Source organism: Sesamum indicum, linkage group LG7, assembly GCF_026168435.1.
Source record: "Sesamum indicum cultivar Baizhima isolate 11 linkage group LG7, ASM2616843v1, whole genome shotgun sequence".
NCBI classification, from domain to species: Eukaryota; Viridiplantae; Streptophyta; class Magnoliopsida; order Lamiales; family Pedaliaceae; genus Sesamum; species Sesamum indicum.
In genome coordinates, this window is record NC_142663.1 from 5,551,952 (window position 1) to 5,572,836 (window position 20,885).

Sequence of the window (20,885 nt, forward strand, 5' to 3'; positions counted from 1 at the left end):
TAGTTCTCGTAAATAAGTTATGCTTCAAGCCTTGGATGGTTCCAGGGTAAATCATTTTAAAACTTTGTGACAAATAATTGATTTGTCTGATTTAATTTTTGTTCTTGATATTCATTAGGTACTCTGAGATGGTTTCACATGTTATTCCATCAACAGTTAATATGACGTATATCCAAGTTGTACTTAGTTTGGTTTTAGGTCGGATTGATTCACGCAAAAATCCAAAACTTTCTTTAGCGTCCGTAAAAGACGAGGGCCAAAGTTCTGCTTCGATTCACTTTCAGAAAGGGTTTGAACAAGGATCCCTATCCTGTTTCAATATATATTTTTACCCATGCAACGAGTCATATCAGACAATTTGATAATATTTGAATTAATAAGAACAATCAACATCCTTCATATATAATCTAATCTAACACAAATAAAAGAACGTGATATTCTGAAACTCACGAGACTTAACAAAAATAACCCTTCCCAAGAACACCAAAATAAGTCAAGAATAATTGATAAAAGAAGCCATAATTTACAACATGCAAAATTTACCTAGAGGGGTATCTAAGTAATTTGACTAAGCATCAACAATGTACAATACTCCTAAGATTAACCTATTACTTGTAGTTCTAGGAGCATAAACTCACTTAACCACTACGGCACTACCCCTATACATTCATGCCCATCACACCAACAAAAAGACCAAAATACCCTTCAGACTTGAGACCATCGTAATCTAGCAACTGGACACTCTCAACAGTAAAAAATTCTGAACACATATTTTGGGAGATTAAAATACAAAATGGGCATATTGGGGCATGGCCCAAAGGACCATTGTCTTTACATGTTTCCTCATTTTGCACTCTTGGAATCCTACATTTCTTCTGATTCTCTGTTTCTTCCCACTTTGTCTGTTTATTTCTCAGTTGCTTTTGCTTTAGTCATAAACAAAACATGAGGTGAGCCCATCAAAAGCCCCTCATCATTTCTCACATTTCCTTTTTGTTTTCTTGCATATGGAAGTGTAGATAAATTGTGGTGGGTTTTGCACGACGATCCCTTGTCGAAACCTTCGTATTCAGGTTTTACAATTAAGAGGTCGTAAATTCAAATTACACTAATGTGTCTGCTTTTAATAATAGTATTTGTTGCTTTCGAGTTGTTGATTGATTTAAAAATATTTTTGTATGGGGTACTGAATGTTGTAATTGTATATTGATCAATATGGAAATATCAATGTATTTAAATGAAAAAAAGAAAAAGAAAAAGAAGATACCCAATTATTGGTTGACATGTGTAACCAATCATGTTCTTAGTCTTTAAAGGGCTACTTTATTTTGGGCTGGAGCCCATGTAGAGATTCTTGGAAAACGGTTTGAGGGTGTTGGGCTAAATTTAAGTAAGACTGTCTTAGAAATAGATGGATTTGAATTTGGTAGAATATTTGAAGAAAAAAGCATAGTAAAACATTATTGAGCATGACTACGCAATATGTGTGAATGTAGCTAAAACATTAATCATAACTAAAACATAACTTTTATAGTAGATAATTTAAGTTTTTGTATCATTTTTTGTTTAATTATGATGAATAATAATTATTTATCGTAATTTTAGTCCGTAGCATATAAAATTATAATCAACAGTAAATTTTCTTCTAGTGTTTATATGCGCTGTATCACAAAGCCCAAGGACTGACTAGCCATTGCATTTGTAATGTGATTGGTTTCGTTGCAACTAATATTTTTTTCCCAGTTGAGAATTAGATACGACCAATTCGTTAAGTTTTCAGTTTGGGCCTTTATTAGTTTTTGAAAAATGGAGGATATGGGCCTGCTTAATCCTTTCTGAGAATCAATAGACAAAAGAGGATCCAAAATACAGTGATGTTGTAAGAGATCCGGACAGCACAATTGTCATAAGAAATCTGATTAGTGCATCCAATGTTTCAAATATATTGTCAGAGAAAGTGAAATTAGATGTTAATTCAAGAGCAAAATTTTAAAATAATATCCCACATCTTATCAGATATAAAAAATTTGTTTAAGTAAGTTTAACCAAACACCCTTTACAAGATTACTAATTTTTGTAGAAACATCACCGTTTGTAATAAATATATAATCATTACGATCCCGTTTATTTTTTATTATTAGGTCGAATAAGCTGTCTCATACACTATTCTAACGTGTTTACTCGCCCGAATTTTTATCCCAAGCCTATTTTTCTTGAATAACTCAAGTGGATTGAGTTGTTCAACCCATACAATCCAAGTAAACATAGTATAATTAACTCTGAATTTTTTTTATTATCCTATCATAAAAATAGCTCATACGCAATATAAACGCGGTTGTTTGCTTTGCATTGCATTATAGAGGTCTTTCTATACTAATAACTATTTGGGTTCAATAACAGAATCAACTTATTTAGGTCGATTCGAATTATTCAACCCAAACAACATAATATATTTAATACCATAAATTAAAGAAATATTTTATTCTTGGACATTTAGTATATATGTATTTAATATTTTATAAAATTTCAAAAAAATTATAACAACGTCTTCTTGATAAGTTATGAGAGAAGCATGTGGTGGCCTCACTCTTTGACCACTCTTCAAATTGACCATAACATCATCGGATCCTTCAACATTTCAAAATCATACATTAACTATTACGTCTTATACCATAATTAAACTCATAATTAACCTCTTTTATTTTTTAAATAAATTAATCAAAATTATATAAAAAAATTTTATTGTAATTAAATTAAATCAGTACTCACACATTAATAAGGTCCGAATTCATAACTTTTTAATCATGAGATCTCAGTTATTCCGACGAGACGACGAGTATTCTAGAAGGAGTACAAATTATTAATTCATTGCTTAATGATTGTGTTATCCAAGACTCATCACGCATCTCAATAATCATTACCACATTCCTCTAACTTCTACCACAAATAAATAAATAAAATAAAATAATTGATATCAATAATTAAAAAATATAATATCATTTTTAAGTAGTCAATGTGTTAATAAATTAATAACATCTTTCTAAATTTATTTTATTTTATTTTTTTATAAGGAGGGTAATGAATTAGCACAACTAAGACTCCTCTTAAAATAAATACGGTTATATTATTATATACATTTTGCCTGAAATGCGTATTTTTTTTAATATATTAGTTATTACGGCACGTCGTTTTTGTGTGCATATAATAAATAATTTTTCATACTTTAAAAATAAGATCAAGATATATTAAAAGGCCAGATAAATTAACATAAATTTTAAAAAATTGAATAAGTTTATTCTCTTAATCGTTGATGGGCATTTTTGAATAACAAAAAGTTAACGTAACGGCGTCAGAACCGTCACTTTCTATCTATAAATATAGATAAATGAGATTGTTTAATTTAATTCGATGATTTTTGCCAAAAAGCATAATTTAAAACGATTATTTTGATATTACGATAAGATAATTAATATTTATATTAAGATCAAGTTCGCACAACTCAATAAATCAACGGCCGTAATCAGATCAAAGGGTGCGGTGTAAATATACTAGAAAAAATGGTCAACACAACTCAAAAAACAATGTGTCCTTTGATTGTTAGCAAAGGACTTATCTATGTATTATAATTTTGGTAAGGGTTTGCTTTGTCTTATTCTATTGTCGTATAACTTATCAAAAATAAAAATACTAATTTTATATTGGGTTAATTACACTTTGCACCTCTGAACTATGCATAAAATGTATTTATACCCCTGAATTATAAAACGTAACAAAATGCGCCTCATGATATACACTAATTTTTTTTTTTTATGATGAAAATGCCCGTACTATTTACACCCTTGAAATATCTATATTACTATCATTCTCCTAAATATAATATGAATTTTTTAATAAATAAACACTACTCAAAATCTGTAATTTTTATACGGAGTGTAGAATCTGTATAAACTCTATAAATTTACACTTGTTATATTTTTTACACAATTAATAAAAAATTTACATAATTTTTGCCTACGTTGTTATATATATTGAACTTTTTTTGAAAAATCTAAAATATTATATCGAATATATATATACTGTAAAATATACAAATATGTAATATAATTAGTGTATAATATTCTATATTTTTTAAGTAATGATACGGTACATTTTTATTATGTGTGGACATGTAAGTGAATAAAAATTGTAAGTTATGTAACGTTTTTTTCGATAATATTATATGCATTAGGTATTGATACATATTTACATGTATTTTTTAATATAATTTATTTACTTTTTAGAAATTACCAATTGCATCGTATAATATGTTAGCTTGTCAAGTACATTGATAGTGGAGTGGAGTTTTCTACTCTAAATTTTATTGTATTTTCAACTTTATTTAACATACGCATATAAAAACAAAAATTAAATAAAATATATGACGCCAACTTTATATATATAGTGTGGATATGTTAAATGAAGTAAAAAATACAATATGATTTCGAACGAAAAATAATATGCATCGATAATTTCATAACAAAGAAAACTACATAGATAATAAATTATAAACTGTTATATAAATAGAACAATATAGTGAAAGAGTTTTGGAGCTTCAAACTTACAGTTTAAGTAAAGTGCTTTCCTTACGATAGTAAACTTGAACTTACTTACCGTCATTTGTGTCGATATAACTTTAATTCATTGTATCACAAAAATAGATTTATAGTTAAGAATTTCAAATGACATTAAAGTTAAGTGTTCGTCAAATTTACCACAAATAATGTAAAGTGGAATTATCAAAACAAACTCAATGCTTATTATTATTAGAACATGAAACTTTTAGCCCAAGATAAAGGGATGGTGGGGTTCATTTGCGTAGGCGAATTCAACTTGTTCGGATCGTTTCTAGGAAGTGGCAAATCATTCTCCTCTCTCTTGGGAGCTAACTGAGCTCTCCCACCAGCGCTACTCTTAACATTTCCAACTCCTTCAATCAAAGTGAAGTATGATATTTTAGGTTGATCGAATTTTTTTTTTATCTGAATCATATATGAACATATATACTTAAATAATCGTATGATAAATACGATTTAATATCCCAAAAGATGTACACAATCTAAGAAGGAGTCTAGCCTGAGAAAAGCTTAATGAAGACTCAAAGATACACGTGATCCACGAGGGAAAATGACTTTAACTCCCAATCCCTCGAAGGGATCGAATAAGTAAAGAAGCCCAAAAGAGACCTATCAAGGTTTATGGAAGGCTTAGGAAGGGAATTGGCATGACGACCACTTGGACGCGAAAGTATACTCGCACAGAAGTGATTGGATGCTAATTAGACAGCTCGGAGGGGCAACCCCACTTGGCCACCAAGAGCGCCCAAAGATCTAGGAAGTTTTGTTTTAACTGCCCTCAGAATTGAGGAAGCTTATTCGATGGGGAGGTGTATTCTCCTAAAAGATAAGCCTTCAACAGTTAATAATTTTGAAATTCTTGCCAAATGGTTGGAGTCTATTTTTTGGCAACCATTTTCCCGAGTCTCAAGGGGACTGGACTCTCTCAGCCAACAGAAGCAAAGGCCATAAAAAGGACCCTCTTCCCACAGTAAGGGGGTAACATTTTTTCTATATTCACACGGACTAAAAACGCTATTTTTCTCTATATATCACTCTCAAACTTAATTTGTCATCTTACATTAGCTTTTACTAATTTAATTGTTATTTTGACCATTATTTACTGACTTGATCATCAGCATACTTGCATACTTTTTGCAAGTCACATTTTTAAGATTTGTTAGAAAACTAGAACCAAAGATCCAAGATTTGATGTACCTATAGCAACTTTTTACTTGCATAACTATTGCTTCTCATGTATTCTCTTTTAAAATCGTACTTTAATCATATGACAATGTGTAAAATTCATATGAGTGCGATCAAATTCCATTTCAATTATAATTTCTCGAGAAACCATCTTCACTCATATACATCATTGTCATTGTCAAATTAATCACGACTGCGCATCATTAAACAAAGAGACAACCTAGTCCATGGTATCTCGCCTCTTACAACAAGTAAAAGGTTGTAGAAGCTCAGGTGAAACAGAACAAATACTGCCCCTTGAGATCAAAAGCCAAAAAGACAGAAGGCGCACTCACATGGGGCTGCCGCCTCTATCAACTCCCGCACACGTTATATATCACAAGATCACTACTAATTAATAATTTCAATTAATTATTAAAAAGTCGAAATTCCCACATACATAAAATAAAAACATTAATGCTATTTATATATATTTGAAATTCTTTACAATTTCGATTAATCGAACGGGTAAAAATCGATCGCCAATTTCATCATTTACAAGGGGTGACCTCATCGTCAATTCATTTGTGAGGAGTGTGTGATGATTGATCAGCTAGTTGTTCCTGACTCTACTACACTCCGATCCGAACCCGGGACGACTCGGTGGTGACCCGCCCACCCGTTTTGCCATCTCCTTCGTATTCGGGTCACTCAGCTCGTTGACCCACTGACTCACCACCCCTCTCCCAATAATTTTACGCACACCAATTACAAAATTTAGGACAAAAAAGAAAATTGGAAATTGGAAAAGTCGCATTCCTCCTCCTTACTAATATAGCACCTTGAGGAATTCAATCGGAGAGCGTCGAGACGTGAATATTCGCCAACTCAAACGGGTCAAAATCCGGAGCATTAATTATCGATCCGAATCCGGCCATTTTTTGCTTCACCAAACGGCCTTATCGGATCCTCCATGCAAAAGGGGCCGCGACTCGGCCCAAAACTCGAGGTTGGTTCTGAACCCGACGTGGCAGTGTCTTTGAAACTCCTCGAAGCTCATAAACCGGGCAGAGCTGTTCATATTCGACTCTGTTCGGGCCAAGTACCGAAGAATTTCCTCAAACAGAGACTCGTCGCATGGGATAGCCAACGGACCCGTATTACTGAACCCGTATTCTTCCTCAGCCTGCACCAGGAGCTTCCTAAACACAGGGTGGTTCAGGTAAGTTGTCCGTACCACGAATCGCCTACAGCTAGCGCCCACGGTCACCGCCACGTGCCCCGCCGGCACGTCGGAGGGCGCACGACGGGCCGCCATCGCCGCCTTCTTGCGCCACCTCCGGAGCATCTGGCGAATTCGGACAATGTGGCGGATTTTGCTGCACGCCGACATCTTTTGAGCTGCTTCTCGAAGAATATAGAGAGAGAAAATGTGAGATCGATGTTTATGTTCCGGTTCAAGTTTTGAGTGTTGCAGAGGAAGAGAGAAGAGAGAGAGTGAGGAGGGGGTTGAAAGAGGGGAGAGAGTGGGGATTATATAGTGTTGGGAGCAGAGAGATTGCCCTCGGTTGTGGTCGATAATTACGGTACGGGGATTGCTGGTGCTGGGTTGTTTTAATGGCCTGTGATTGGATAATCTGGAAGCGTACAAATGAGGGGCGGTGAAAGCTGCGGCTGCATGATAAGGATATGTGTGGGATAGGTAGAGTACCATTTTCGAGTACGGTAATTGATCCAAGTCTGGATTTAATTAAATTTATTTAAGTAGGTTCAATTCTCAATCAAGAGCCGTCTGATGCTATCATATTAAACTGCCATTTGATTTTTCCCCCCTATATTATTACATATATAGAACTCTAAATCTCTATTTTCTTTAATTATAAATATATATATGTAATGTAAATATTTATTTAAACAATTCATATGTACCTTTTGTATGTATAATTTATCGTATCGCAAGGTACATTTAAAAATATTAATGATCGATTAAATAAAATATTCGTATAATAAATAAATAAATAAATAATTTTAGTTGCGTTGAGATTCCAACTTTACAATTTGAGTAGAATTTCATTAACCTATATTCAACTTATATATAAATCGGAGTTCAAAATTAAGTATCAACTTTTAAAAAAAATCATTCAAACACAACGTCGCAAAACCATGTCAAGAACAGTCTTAAAAATATTTCATCAGGTACTTAGTATAACGGGTCATTGAATATCTCCTACATACTCCGCGTATACCTTTTTGATAGAAATGATTGCTACATACTTTGCTTTTCTAAAAAAAAAAGAGATGTATGTAGCATTAATTTATGACCTAATATACAAAAAAAATCAAATTTATTATGAGTTTAACTGATCCAAAACGTGAAAATAGTTAATTGTATTACACGACCACATCATGATCTAACAATTGAAGTTGTGAAAGAGAAGAATCATTTGATATTTAATATCTTAACGTGTCTCCTCACATACAAACGTCCCTCTACGTCTATACATGTGTAGCAATAAAATTCGAATCAAAAGTTTTATTTAATCTGATTCTAATATCATATATTAAATATTTAAAAATTTAAACTTAAGTCAAAAAATTCAAATGACAATTAATGTGATAGAGGTACGTACGTACCACGATGCATGTTCAACCATCTTGTAATTCCGTTATTGAGTTTAAAGAAAGAAAGAAAGGGGTAGGACAAAGTGAGAAGGCTCCATTAATGACAAGATGCCAATTCAAACTCACATTCTCAAACTAATTATTACAACTCATTACCAAAAATCGTGTCCAAATTACACAATTAAATAACGCCTAGTACCACGGCACCTTACCCAACTACTTACCAAAGTCAATACCATTATTATTATTATTATTAATTAAATGGAGTTCACATTATTGTATTAATTAAAAATGGTAGTTATAATTAACTAATCCTATAGAGTTAGACTAATACTCCCTCCCTTGCACAAAAGATGTCTACCTTTCTATTTTCATTTGTCCCGAAATATTTATCATTTAATATAAATTTTAAGGTAAATTATATTGAGATTTTATGAAGTTATGTTCAATTATACAAACATTTCATATATTTTTAAAATTACCACTTCACACCCTGATTTTGCAGTTTTAGTTATATGTACAGTCCTTATTCATGGACAAGATTTTATAAATACACCCATGGGGTAAGTTACATCGACAAATTAAATGGTGACATAATTTTAAAGTTTCAATTATACAGATTATTGGTCGAGTCGATGGGTTCTATAGGTAAGGATTGATGTGTCACAGACGATGTATTCTGTAGGGAAGAGACGATCGCGACGCGCGTGGTCAATACAGTGGATGGTCGGAGATCTCTCATTTTTTATTGTATACATCTTGTGAATTGTACTTGTAGTTTTGTAAAGATTGTGAAGTATTTGTGTAATTAAATTTAACTACAAGAGTGTCGATGCCGGCCGGTGGGGCCGTCGGAGATGGACAGCGGCAAAGCAGCCATAGTGGTGGGCGTGTGGTGTGCTTTTTAGGCGCATGCACGTATTCTACAATAACTCTAATTACACTCCAAAACCCCAAAGGCCAAAACCCTCCACATGCTAAAGTTTTTAATCAAAACCCCATTCTCCTCTCCTCTCATCTATAGGTAGTTGGCTTTGGCCCTATTCCAAAAGAGATGCTTTTCTTTATTTAATTCCCCCCTAAAAAATTAAATAATTACACAAAAAAATTATTATATTTCCTAAGAATTTTTTATCCTCCACAACTGGCCATGAACCATGTGCACCACTGCCCCATCTATCCCTTTCTTTAAAATCCCTTAGCTAGCAGCCAAATTTTGACCCTATTTGATCAATTCTTGATCCTTAATTTGGTACTTGATCAAGTTTACTTATATGTTCGCATTGGGATGATTTGCTGACACGTGTCGTATATTAATATGAGCCCTCAACGTCGAATATATTTTAATTAGTCCTAATTTAGATTTTAGAAGGTTAGTAGGGAGGCATGGGCCCTAATTAAGGGGCATGCCAAAATTCATCCCCCTTAGTGTTGTAAGGGCACTTGAACTGTCCCACTTGTCAAGATTTAAGGATCATTATATTTATGTACATTAATTGTTCAATGGGTTAGGCAAATTGAGTTATTGTGTCCCAACAGAGATGAATGTGGTATCCCCAACATAATCTTGCATTATGGATTTCGGAGGAACATGGATCAAATGTCGGGATTGAGGTGATCTTATGTTCTTGTTCCCTTGTGTTGATTCTTCGAATTTGGGATCTAATTATCTTATAAGGGATGTTTTGAAATTGTATATGTTAATAAAACTGATTTAAGAATTGGGTTTTTATCTTTTAATCAAAAATGCATGTCTAGGTAATATTGGGATTGAAATGATCTTAGATTCTTGTTCCTTTTTCTTTATTCTTGAAATTTTAGGATATAGTTATCTTGCAAAAAATAAAGTGAGGTTATATACGTTAACAAGGCCGATTTTGAGTTTTTCTCTTTCAGCTTGAATTATCCTGCACTAATACTTATGATTTCAAGTAATCTATTTATCGAGACGGCTTACTTCAAAATAACAATACTTTAAATTTTGAGAAATTGTAGTACAAAAATATTATTTTTAAGAATAAAAATAGTATAAAAATAAGTCTTTAATAATTTTCTTTTTTAAGAAAAACATGGCTTATGTTAAATGAATGTATTTGTTGAAATTAGGGTTTCCATCTAAATTAATGGAGAAAAAATCCCAATTTAATTTGAAACAAGTTGTGGAAAAGGGGGAAAGAAAAAAAAATATATCGGAAATGGGGCCTGCACCATTGCCTTGGAAGTTGATGACGTGGCAGTAAGCACAGTTATCCGCTGCGGCTAGGCGCGTACTTCAAAGAATACCGTTACCTCACGTCAGACGCAGAAGTCCTACGTGGCACGTCTCGGGAGACTTCAAACCACTCTCCGCATTTGATCTCTGTTGGACTTTGGGCCCCATTTCTCCCCTCCCTTTTCCACTTTTAATTTAATTTTCTGATTCACCTTTATTAATTTCCACCCCCCCCCCGCCCTTGTCTTTAATTACTATTCTGGTGCATTTATTTATATTATAATTATTATTTTATTTTTAACAATGATAAATTAATTCTAGAAATATCTCTCAATGATTTACTAATTATTTGACTGTTGGCGGCTGTATGTGTTGTCCGAAAAGAGAAGGGCTCAATGATTATTTTTTGCGGAAACTAGAAGTAAAAACTTTGATGGATAAAAATCCTGTAAAGACTTTTTTCGAGCAATTGGCCGAACCGGGTCATTTCTCAAGAACAATAGCTAAAGGACCTGATACTACCACTTGGATCTCGAACCTATAAGCTGATACTACCAGTGATTTGAGGTATAGACTTCCATTTTTCAAAATATTATTAGTTCAACTTCTCTTCCTTTAATATTTTTTAAAGGTTTAATATAATTTATCAAATGATATTGTAAATAAGTAAATTATCTTTGTGTGAGAAGACAATAGCAATTTATTTTTTAAAATAAAATAATTTATCTCCTCAAACAGATAGTTAAATTGTTTCATCTTAAAAAATATAGGGAGATAAATTGCTATTTATTTTTTATATAAAGATAATTTGCTCATTTGTAATATTATAAGGGGTTTGCTTACATTTTTTCTATTTTTATTTTTAAATAATGACAAAAAATTTTATTGTATATTTTGACATTCTTAACTAAAAATATTCTGTTTATATGAAACTTATTATTATTTTTTATCAATAGACATAAATTTGCAAGACCATTAATGTAATTATGTGCCAATTTCAATTTTAAATACTAATTTTAAGAATATTAATTTAAGCGCGCATAAAAATTTTACTTTTTTAAATATTTAGATAATATTTGTTATTGAATTGAGTATTATAAAATAATAATCGTCAATTTATAATAAAATGATAAAAGTTTTATCTTTTTTATAGGGTGGAAGTAGCAGTTGTGTGATGCCAACTTGGAGGGACGCAAAGAAATTGACCAAAATGCCATCAGTGGGTCCCCCTTAAAACCAGTTGGCCAGAACTTTGGGGGGATGAGAGCTTTTGCTTCAAATGTCCAGGTACAAAGTGTGCTTAGTTGTACTGACTGCGCCTGCGGGCCCACCGGCCCGTCTTTCTCTTTCCTGTGGCCCGTTTTTCATCTTTTGTTTCTCTTTTTAATAATACCCATTAATCAACTGGTAAATTACCAAAACCATGGGCTGCACCAGTGATGCGATTTCTGATTTGATCGGTGTTTCTTTTTATGAGGTATTATCTGTTTTGATTTCGAAAAAGTCTCACGAGTTTGTCTAAAAAATTTATCTCATTAGAAAAAGGAGGTCTAAGAATTTATTGATCAGCCAGACTCCTCATCCGCAATCAAGGTGTGATGCTTGTTTATATCAACAAGTATTTCACTACACAAAACATTGAATGTAACATGAATTTATACTGTCGGTAATACAGTACAATACGGTAACTATAGTTTGTCATGCTTCTTTAATTAGTTGGACCCAAGTTGTTATTCATAATCGACCATGCATCAAATCTGTAGTATTTATTCGCAAGATAAATTTCTGAAATAAAATATTGATTTGTAACAGTGAATTTACCATTTCGTTACGATGGGCTTACAGTTTACATATATATCAAATCAAATCAAATATTCCACTGTAACAGAAATTATTATGTTGATCGTCCTTCCTCTACCTATTATTTACCAAAAAATAAAAATAAATATCTATACAACTCTTCAATTTAATTCTTTATTAAATATATTATTTATGTCAATTTTATTTTTTTTTTGTTTCAAAAAGGTATTTATCTCGAGTTGTTCTTACAGATTCTATACAGCACAATCAGACACTCGTGCACATACATAGGTATAAGATAAAAAAAGTATGTAGGATGAAGGAGGTGCTAAGATGACGTGCATGTGTCCCCTTAAACGCTATCTTAATGCAAAAATTAACCTGGCTAATTTTGTTTTAATCATGTACATACCTTTTGGAATCTCTTTAATTAGTGTATGCTTTTTCCTTTGGCTTTTTCATAACGAGGTTGCCTTATCCCCGACAATCTCATTATACTATTTATATTACTAAATTTTGCAAGAATTTCATAGTTTGGGACAGTTCAGATCTTGATCTAAGGGTACACTTGGATTGAACGATGATGCAGGAATGAATCAAAACGAAAAAAGAAACGTTAATATTCCCGGAAAAAGAAGGTGTTGACCGTACCAAATCGATGCATATGTAGCAAATTACTGAATAGCCTTGGTCGATTAATCTTATCCATGTAATAGTTAGGAATAGGTAAGGGATTATCGAAATTTTGTATTAGTATAAATACCCAATTAATCATTAAAACGAGGGAAGGGGAAAAAAAGCGGATTGTGATGCTAAATTGCACCTGAATTAATAAATTTAGTTGTCCATTTTTCTACCATCATATGAGTTTTAAATCCCTAGTAATTATGTTTTGTGAATCCAAATGTAGTATAAGGCTATGTTTACATAAAATTATTTGGATATTGAGGAATGGATTTCAAATGTCTTGATAGTAAATAGATTTGAAATCCTTCATTATGTGACTGATCCGAGTCGAACTATTCGATCTCCTGAGACGATCTCACTGCAGACAGATTAACTCTTCCGAACCAGATTTTGGGTTCCCTGAGAATAAAGCACGAACCGTGAGCTCGTCGGGCACGTCCCCGACAATGACCCTCTGACGCTCAAGTTAGGTTGATCGAGAGAAATATATGCGATCTCAAAGTTCGAGCTCAATTAATGCACAACAGTTACCTCATTTATGGCGCATCGGGGTCTATTTATAGAACACAGTTGTACGTCAAGTACTGGGCCACGTGACCTTATCTTATCGGTGTGTGTTCTGATCGAACGGTTGTCATCATCCGGGTCTTCGGTCAGTTTGTGCGATCCGGGTCGGGTCAACTGCGACCCGCCCGCTACAAAACACGCGAATCCTAATCGCGAAATGACTATAATGCCCTTGATGAAGGTGTTTTGATCTTTTTGCAGGGGTGGTATGTGTATACCCATCAGTGACAAAACATAATTCAAAATGGAATTGAAGAATTTGAAATTTTTTGCAGTATTGAATTATCCAAACAAGTTAGATGAGTTTGTTACTATAAATTTGAAATTTTTTAATTTTAAATCCGTGGATTCAAATACAACAAAAATAAATTTGTTTAGGGATTGAAAATTCTTAGTTCCAAATCTAATAGATGGATATATTGAAGGAATGATTGATGGAATGATGCATAAATTCTAATTAAAATTATCCTAATTTGGGCGCCAGACTGTAGGAACAATTAGTAGTCATAAGAAGGGATTAATAATTTATTCGATGATTAATTCTTAATCCATATGCAGTTTTGGAATTATGCAAAGCTGGTTTACGATGATGCCACATTGCATATGTTTCCAATTTTATATCTATTTTCATCTATATATACATATATGTATGAGATTTAATTATCCCAATTAATCAATCTTTGATCCAATATTATCCATAATCTGATGCCTAATTAAACAAGATTAATAAAGGGCATAAAGGCAGAGATTACGCAGACAACATAGGAACGTGAGGATCAGAATTATTAATTATTTTTTTTTATGAATAATGTTAGTTCATCAATATAAACGGATTTTCACGTGGATCTTAATTATTCATTACCCTTTTTTAAGCTAAAAAAACCCACATTTCTGTGTGTACATTGTATGACTTTCATCCCCCGTTCACTATCAATATATCCACCACACCCACTGATCATGCATGACACACACACACACACGCACGCACACGTGTGTGTGTGTGTATACATAAGTAATTAATTAGGTAGGTAGAGATGAAGAACTAATTTCAGGATTAAATGAACCTTAATTGTTTGCTGATTGCCGCAATTTGAGGTAATCTTCACGCAGACATTAAATGACACGAATCAGTAGCCATATATCTATTATATATATATATATATATATATATTAATAGTTATTTTTTTTAATTGATGCAATGTAATTTGAAGAACAAAATCTATTTGTATTATTAATTTAAAACATCTCTTTTATTTGATTTTTAAACAGTAAAATTTTTATAGAATATATTTTAATTATTAATTAATTTAATTTGTGCATTAATTTAATTATTAATGTGTGTATATATATGTGGGGGGGGGGGGGGTTCAGATTTGACTATGTGTAGTAGAATTAATTTGTTTTGTCCGTAACTGAAATATTGGGTTCATTATTTGAATCGATTTATCCTAATTAAGTCAAACAATTAAATGGATCAACTCATGAAATAATAATGGGTTTTGTCAGTAGCCCTTAAAGTTTATTAATTATTTTTAAGATTACTTGTAAGATTTTGAATATCAAGAATTAAAAGTTGCCATTGTTTAGTCATGATTAATTAGTGTTTATCGTAATTTTTAATTTAACCGCAATAATTAGTCTTTCATGTATACATGCAGGGTGAAAAATTTAAGTCACCTTTTTGAAGTATGAGCGATGAAATATTATGAATTGAAATAAGTTGATTACAATCGTTTCTGTCGGATATCAATATCTAACAAATTTATTACAAGATCAATAATATCAAATACATTAATTATCTAACAAACGCCTACTATTACGATGGAACTACTGTCGGATATCAATATCTAACAAACTATTACAAGATCAATAATTATCAAATACATTAAATCTAATCAACGCCTACTATTACAGTAGAAACACCACACCTACTATTTAGTATCAGTAGAAGCAATACACATACTATTCATTAGAAACAACATTTCGTGCGTAAAACGGGTTCAAACCCATGACGGCCTCAACTTCGCCAACTAAGATAGACTTCATTGACAAAATTTAAGTCAGGTGTGTACTAAAAAATACAATCCGAACTCATGTAAAGATATGAGATTATCGTATTAAGTCCTTTAAGCTAATGGATTATTCAGAAAAAAGATATTAATAAATTATAAATTCCCATTCTTGCCTGGCTCCATTATGTTAAAAGCTGGCCATTCATTTTTTTCCGACCTTTCTACCAGCTCTAATAATTTATTTATTAACATATAAATAAATTGGGAAATACAGCAAAATCCAGCAAATTAATTCTGTTTGGTAGGAATTTAGAGGTAATTAACATATGATGATGTTTGGTGCAAAAAAAGACATGTCTGAAAATCAGACCAATCAATTCAAAATACATTGATAACTCCTAACACAATTAATGAAATAGAGGCACTATGACTTTAAGGTTTTGGGTTCGAACTTTATCAACGTGTGGGATGTTATCTATTTTAATAGTAAGTGTCGATTAAATACAATTATCTTTATAATTGTTATAGTTTGTCAATAGTCGTTGAATATAAGTATTTGAATATTAATAATCGTAATCGAATTATTCAATAAATAATAGTTTATCGCTTTCATTTACAAAAAAAAAAAAAAAACATTTGGAAATACATTTCTCAGAAACAATCATACTACATAAAGATATGATTTATGATGATCATGTATCGGTTTTAGTGTTAGCTAATCAAGAGTTGTAATTATGATTAGAATATTAATTAATCCGTACACGCAAAGTCTTGAATAATATTATTACGTGAACTAAATCATGAAAATATTGAATGTATAGAGTGGGAAAAGAATATTTAATATTTAATATGACTTATTATGTACATATGTTTTTATTTTGGTTTTTAATGAATACACCAATCTCAATTAATGGATATTAATTATTGAAGATTTCAAGTGTCAACGACTTTTTATTGTATCTTTCTTTTTTCAATTGAAAAAAAAAATTGAATAATTTTGGTTCTAATCATTACTAGTCAGGGAATAAGGCATGCCCGTTGATGTGTGTTCGAATTTAGTAAGTAGACTTGGATTCAATTCAAATAAGGAAAGACCATAACGTGCTTAGGTAAGTGAAGAATCTTGAAACATGACCTGCAAAATAAGAAATCGTAAGAACAACGTTCGAAAAACCTCAATTATAGCCCCATGATTTTTAGACCGACAAGGTTATAAGTGGAGAATTGTTAAGGCTGCAAGATAATATAGGAAAACAAAAATCATACTTGGGGCATAAAGGACTGGTATTTATAAATATTTTGACTTGTACTATTTTTCGTGAACCATTAACCCGAAATGATTGATGATCATCATGAGTCCTTTCATACCGGAACCCAACCCAAATACCAAATAAAATGTGCGAATTCTTGATTTGTGTTGTGATCAATACAAGAACGGAGGCTATTTGAGCAAATTTTTAAAACCTTAAGGTAGCCCTTCAATAACCCTAGAAATTATAGATCGTCTAGGAGATGTTTATATATAGATCATCAATCAACTCAACTTTCATACCGGTGAATGGAATCCTACCCAGAATTATTTGTCCCTAGCGGCTATTTTTACCAATTGAGCCAATAAATCTCAGCGACTACTATTTTTATAAACGTATGTTTTTTTATTTTAAATTATTAACATATTCAATCAACTATAACTAACTTATTATATCATGTGATCGACTAGACTCTAGCAATAGTCCAGTTGTATCAGTACATTTTTGTGAAACGAACATTACATGGCGTTTAAATTCCCTTAGTTAGAATAATGTCAATAAAATTTATTTTATTCAAACATTTAATTTATTAAAAAACATAAAGAAAAGAAAAAGAAATCAGAAGAAGAAAACAAGTTACACCAAATTGATAAATAATTAGGAAATTAGGAAGACAGAAGTAGAGGAGTACATGTGGAGGTGCAATGACAGTACGTACTTCCAACCTTAAACAAATCAACAAGAGTTGTAATCCTACGTAACATATGTAAAGCATATTTGTGTAGGTACTGTTGGCATCTTCTTATCATTGATTATTAGTTTTCAGTTGTACGTCGTCTCTATATTTATATAATGAATATTTTTTTACATTTTAGAAAATATTAGAAATGTAAAGAATATATTTAAACCCCAAAACATCATATTTCATAAATTAATAAATAAACTATTTAAGGGTATTATAGACACAATAAAAAAAAATTGATGTCGCAGAGACACAAACTATCATTTGTAAGTGAAAAAGCCTTATGAGGGGATAATCTGCTCATTTATAATACTATAGGGGGTTGCTTGGATTTTTTCTTTTTTTTAATATTAATGCTAGCCATCGTGACATGTTGTTCATATGTGCAAATAATAAATAATCTTTCATGAGAAAATATCAAATTAAAAATAAACAAATAAATAAAATTAAGACTGCAAAAATTAAAAATTTAAATAAATTGATTATTTTTATCAATTGAAAAATATTTTTTATATTAAAAAAAATTAACACAACAGTATGAAAATCACTTATTATTATTATTTTTTTGAATAATAGTATAGAAATATTATAATGCGTGAAATGGTGAGCGCACGCTCAGCCGAAAGTAGTTTCCAACCACCCACTCCTCACTGCTCACCACAATCAATCTATCTACTTACCCAATTCCTAAGATTCTTTCTTCGCTCTTCTTTCTTTCTGTTAATCAATAATGGTGGATAAGTATAATAATTCATTTCGATACATTCAACAGTATATCAATTCAATCAATATATTAATATAATTAATAATGATAAATAAACTATAAGAATAATTATACTCCCTTCACTGATATTTGGTGTAATTATACATAAATCTCATGTAGTTTGAAAAATTACATCTAGTATTCATGAGGTTTGTTTCTATCTAACAAATAAGTTCATCCATAGTCAAAATTCACCGAGTTTATTGATATTAAAAATAAATAAATAAAAACTATATTAACCCCCAATTGACTTATTATTGACTTGTTACAGGTCAAATAAATCTTTTTATGAATAAATTACCCTCATACGTCTTCACGCGTTAATGTATATGAATAGATATCTCTTCATTAGTACAAGGGTAGTTTAGTCCGAAAAATTTGACCTGCAATAAGTCAGAAATCAGTCAAATGTAAACAATAATTTTCATTCAATTTTTTTGTTAATATCAACAAATTAGTAAATTTTGACTAATGAAAATGGACTTATTTATTAGAAGGAAGCAAATCTCAGGGGTGTTAGATATAATTTTTCAAACCACCAAATCTCAGGAGAGGGGAGTGTAATTATCCCTGAATTCTAATAACTCACATAAAGTGGGACAAAATACACACATATCCAGTGGAATTCAAAGTTATAACTTCGAACTTGTTCATAAGGCATCAGCCAACTAGAATATTATTGAACTTTATTCCCTTTTCTTAAGTACTTGTTATTGCAGCACACTTAATGTATATGTATAATTTATATTTTTTATTATATTTATTTAATTAAATGAGATAGAAGGAAACATAAAATGAATAGTTGATCAATATTTTTATAAAATAAAATAACCTGGAAAGTAAGGGGTATAATAGTCGATTCATATTTTATATATCAAAATTAATTTCTATAAGACTTTGAGCCTTATAATATATATCAAATAGAATAAAATATATATAACATTATTTTTTTAATAAAAAATCTGAATTCAAACAAAAAATTTTAGAGTATTTTAAAGACCCTCCGAGATTTAAGTATATAATAAATTTAAAATGTTATAAAGATAAAATTGAAGGAGTAGGGAGTGTTGGAGGGGTGTATAGGAAGGATCGCACAAACTCCAACTGAATTAAACGTTGCAGTTAAAAGCACGATTTTGTACCCATTTCAGTGGAAATAAATATTTGGATTTTATAGAATGAAAACGGGAGCACGTGAAGATATTGAAGAGCAAGGCCATGTTTGGCAGCTTATCTTTACCGCGGCGCCGAAAACATGGCATCTAATGAAATTTGATTGGCCGTTCCTTCCCGAGAAATCATCCGTACCATCTCCATCACCATACCTTCCATCAAACTCCTGCACCCGCACGTACCGCCGCCCAACCCTCCCATTCACTTCCGCAGACCAATCATCAAACCCCACTTTCTTTTTTTTTTTTTTTTTCAAAAAAGAAAAAGAAAAATACACACATATATATATATATTATGCATAGACTCAACACACTCAAGTACAACCAAGTTCAAATACAAGACATTTCATATGGATGATGGCTAGCTCACTTGAGGAAGTTGGCCCCCCATGACTCTAAGGTCATGAATTTTAATTCCACCAACGTATGGATGTTATTTTACTTTAATAGTATATGTTATTTAAATATAGTAATCTAATATTGATTTGTATATAATTACTATAATTGTCAATTGTTGTTGCATATAAATATATAATATTAATAATTGTAATCGATTTACTCAAAAAATAATACTTCATACTTCACTTGCAAAAAAAGAAAAGACAAAATGCATAAAACCTCCGATAAAAAAATTTGAACTCAAATCATTGGGTTGTTCCCAAAAGATATATAGAGAAATAGATCTTTGATTAAAGATGATTTTTTTCATATTCATATGCATTTAAACTTGTGTCATCTTTTGTAACAACTAGTATTGGTGGCACATTCTCATTTGATGTGTGTTTATATTTATTCCATATTGAAATTAGGGTTAATTATCCTTGAGTCTTTTCTAAATACAAACTCTAGTATCTTCTTTGAAAATTATCTCACTATAAATATACATTTCTCGTTAGGATTTGAATGGAATATAATGATGTTGGCCCAAAATTTATATAAATTTTTAATTTTACTCTCATTCAGCATTTCGTATGTATAATTTAACAAAAGATTCTAACAATACTTTTATATTTGAAAGGGAGTAAATGTATTATATATATAAAGTAATTAAGAGAGTGCATTGCAATAAAATATTATTTTCGAATTATTGTCATTAAACACAAAGTAGCAGCTAATGAATAAAATTAAAGAACCAGTCGTTTAAATCGAGAAATCTTGATCGCGTGTAAATGAAAAATTTTATAATATAATTGTAATTTTAAAAGCATTTTACGAAAAGCATTAAAACATAGAATAACATACACAATTATGTGCATTAGGCATGCTGTGGTCTGAAGGTTG

General features: G+C 31.3%; 1 protein-coding gene across 1 annotated transcript; it reads right to left on the reverse strand.

Moving 5' to 3' along the window:
- Positions 1-6,238: 6,238 nt before the first annotated feature.
- LOC105166019 (auxin-induced protein 6B-like) lies at positions 6,239-7,289 on the reverse strand. Its single transcript, XM_011085208.3, has one exon. It carries the CDS (start codon positions 7,168-7,170, stop codon positions 6,724-6,726), a length of 447 nt encoding a protein of 148 aa, XP_011083510.1. The 5' UTR covers positions 7,171-7,289; the 3' UTR covers positions 6,239-6,723.
- Between the last annotated feature and the right edge of the window lie 13,596 nt (positions 7,290-20,885).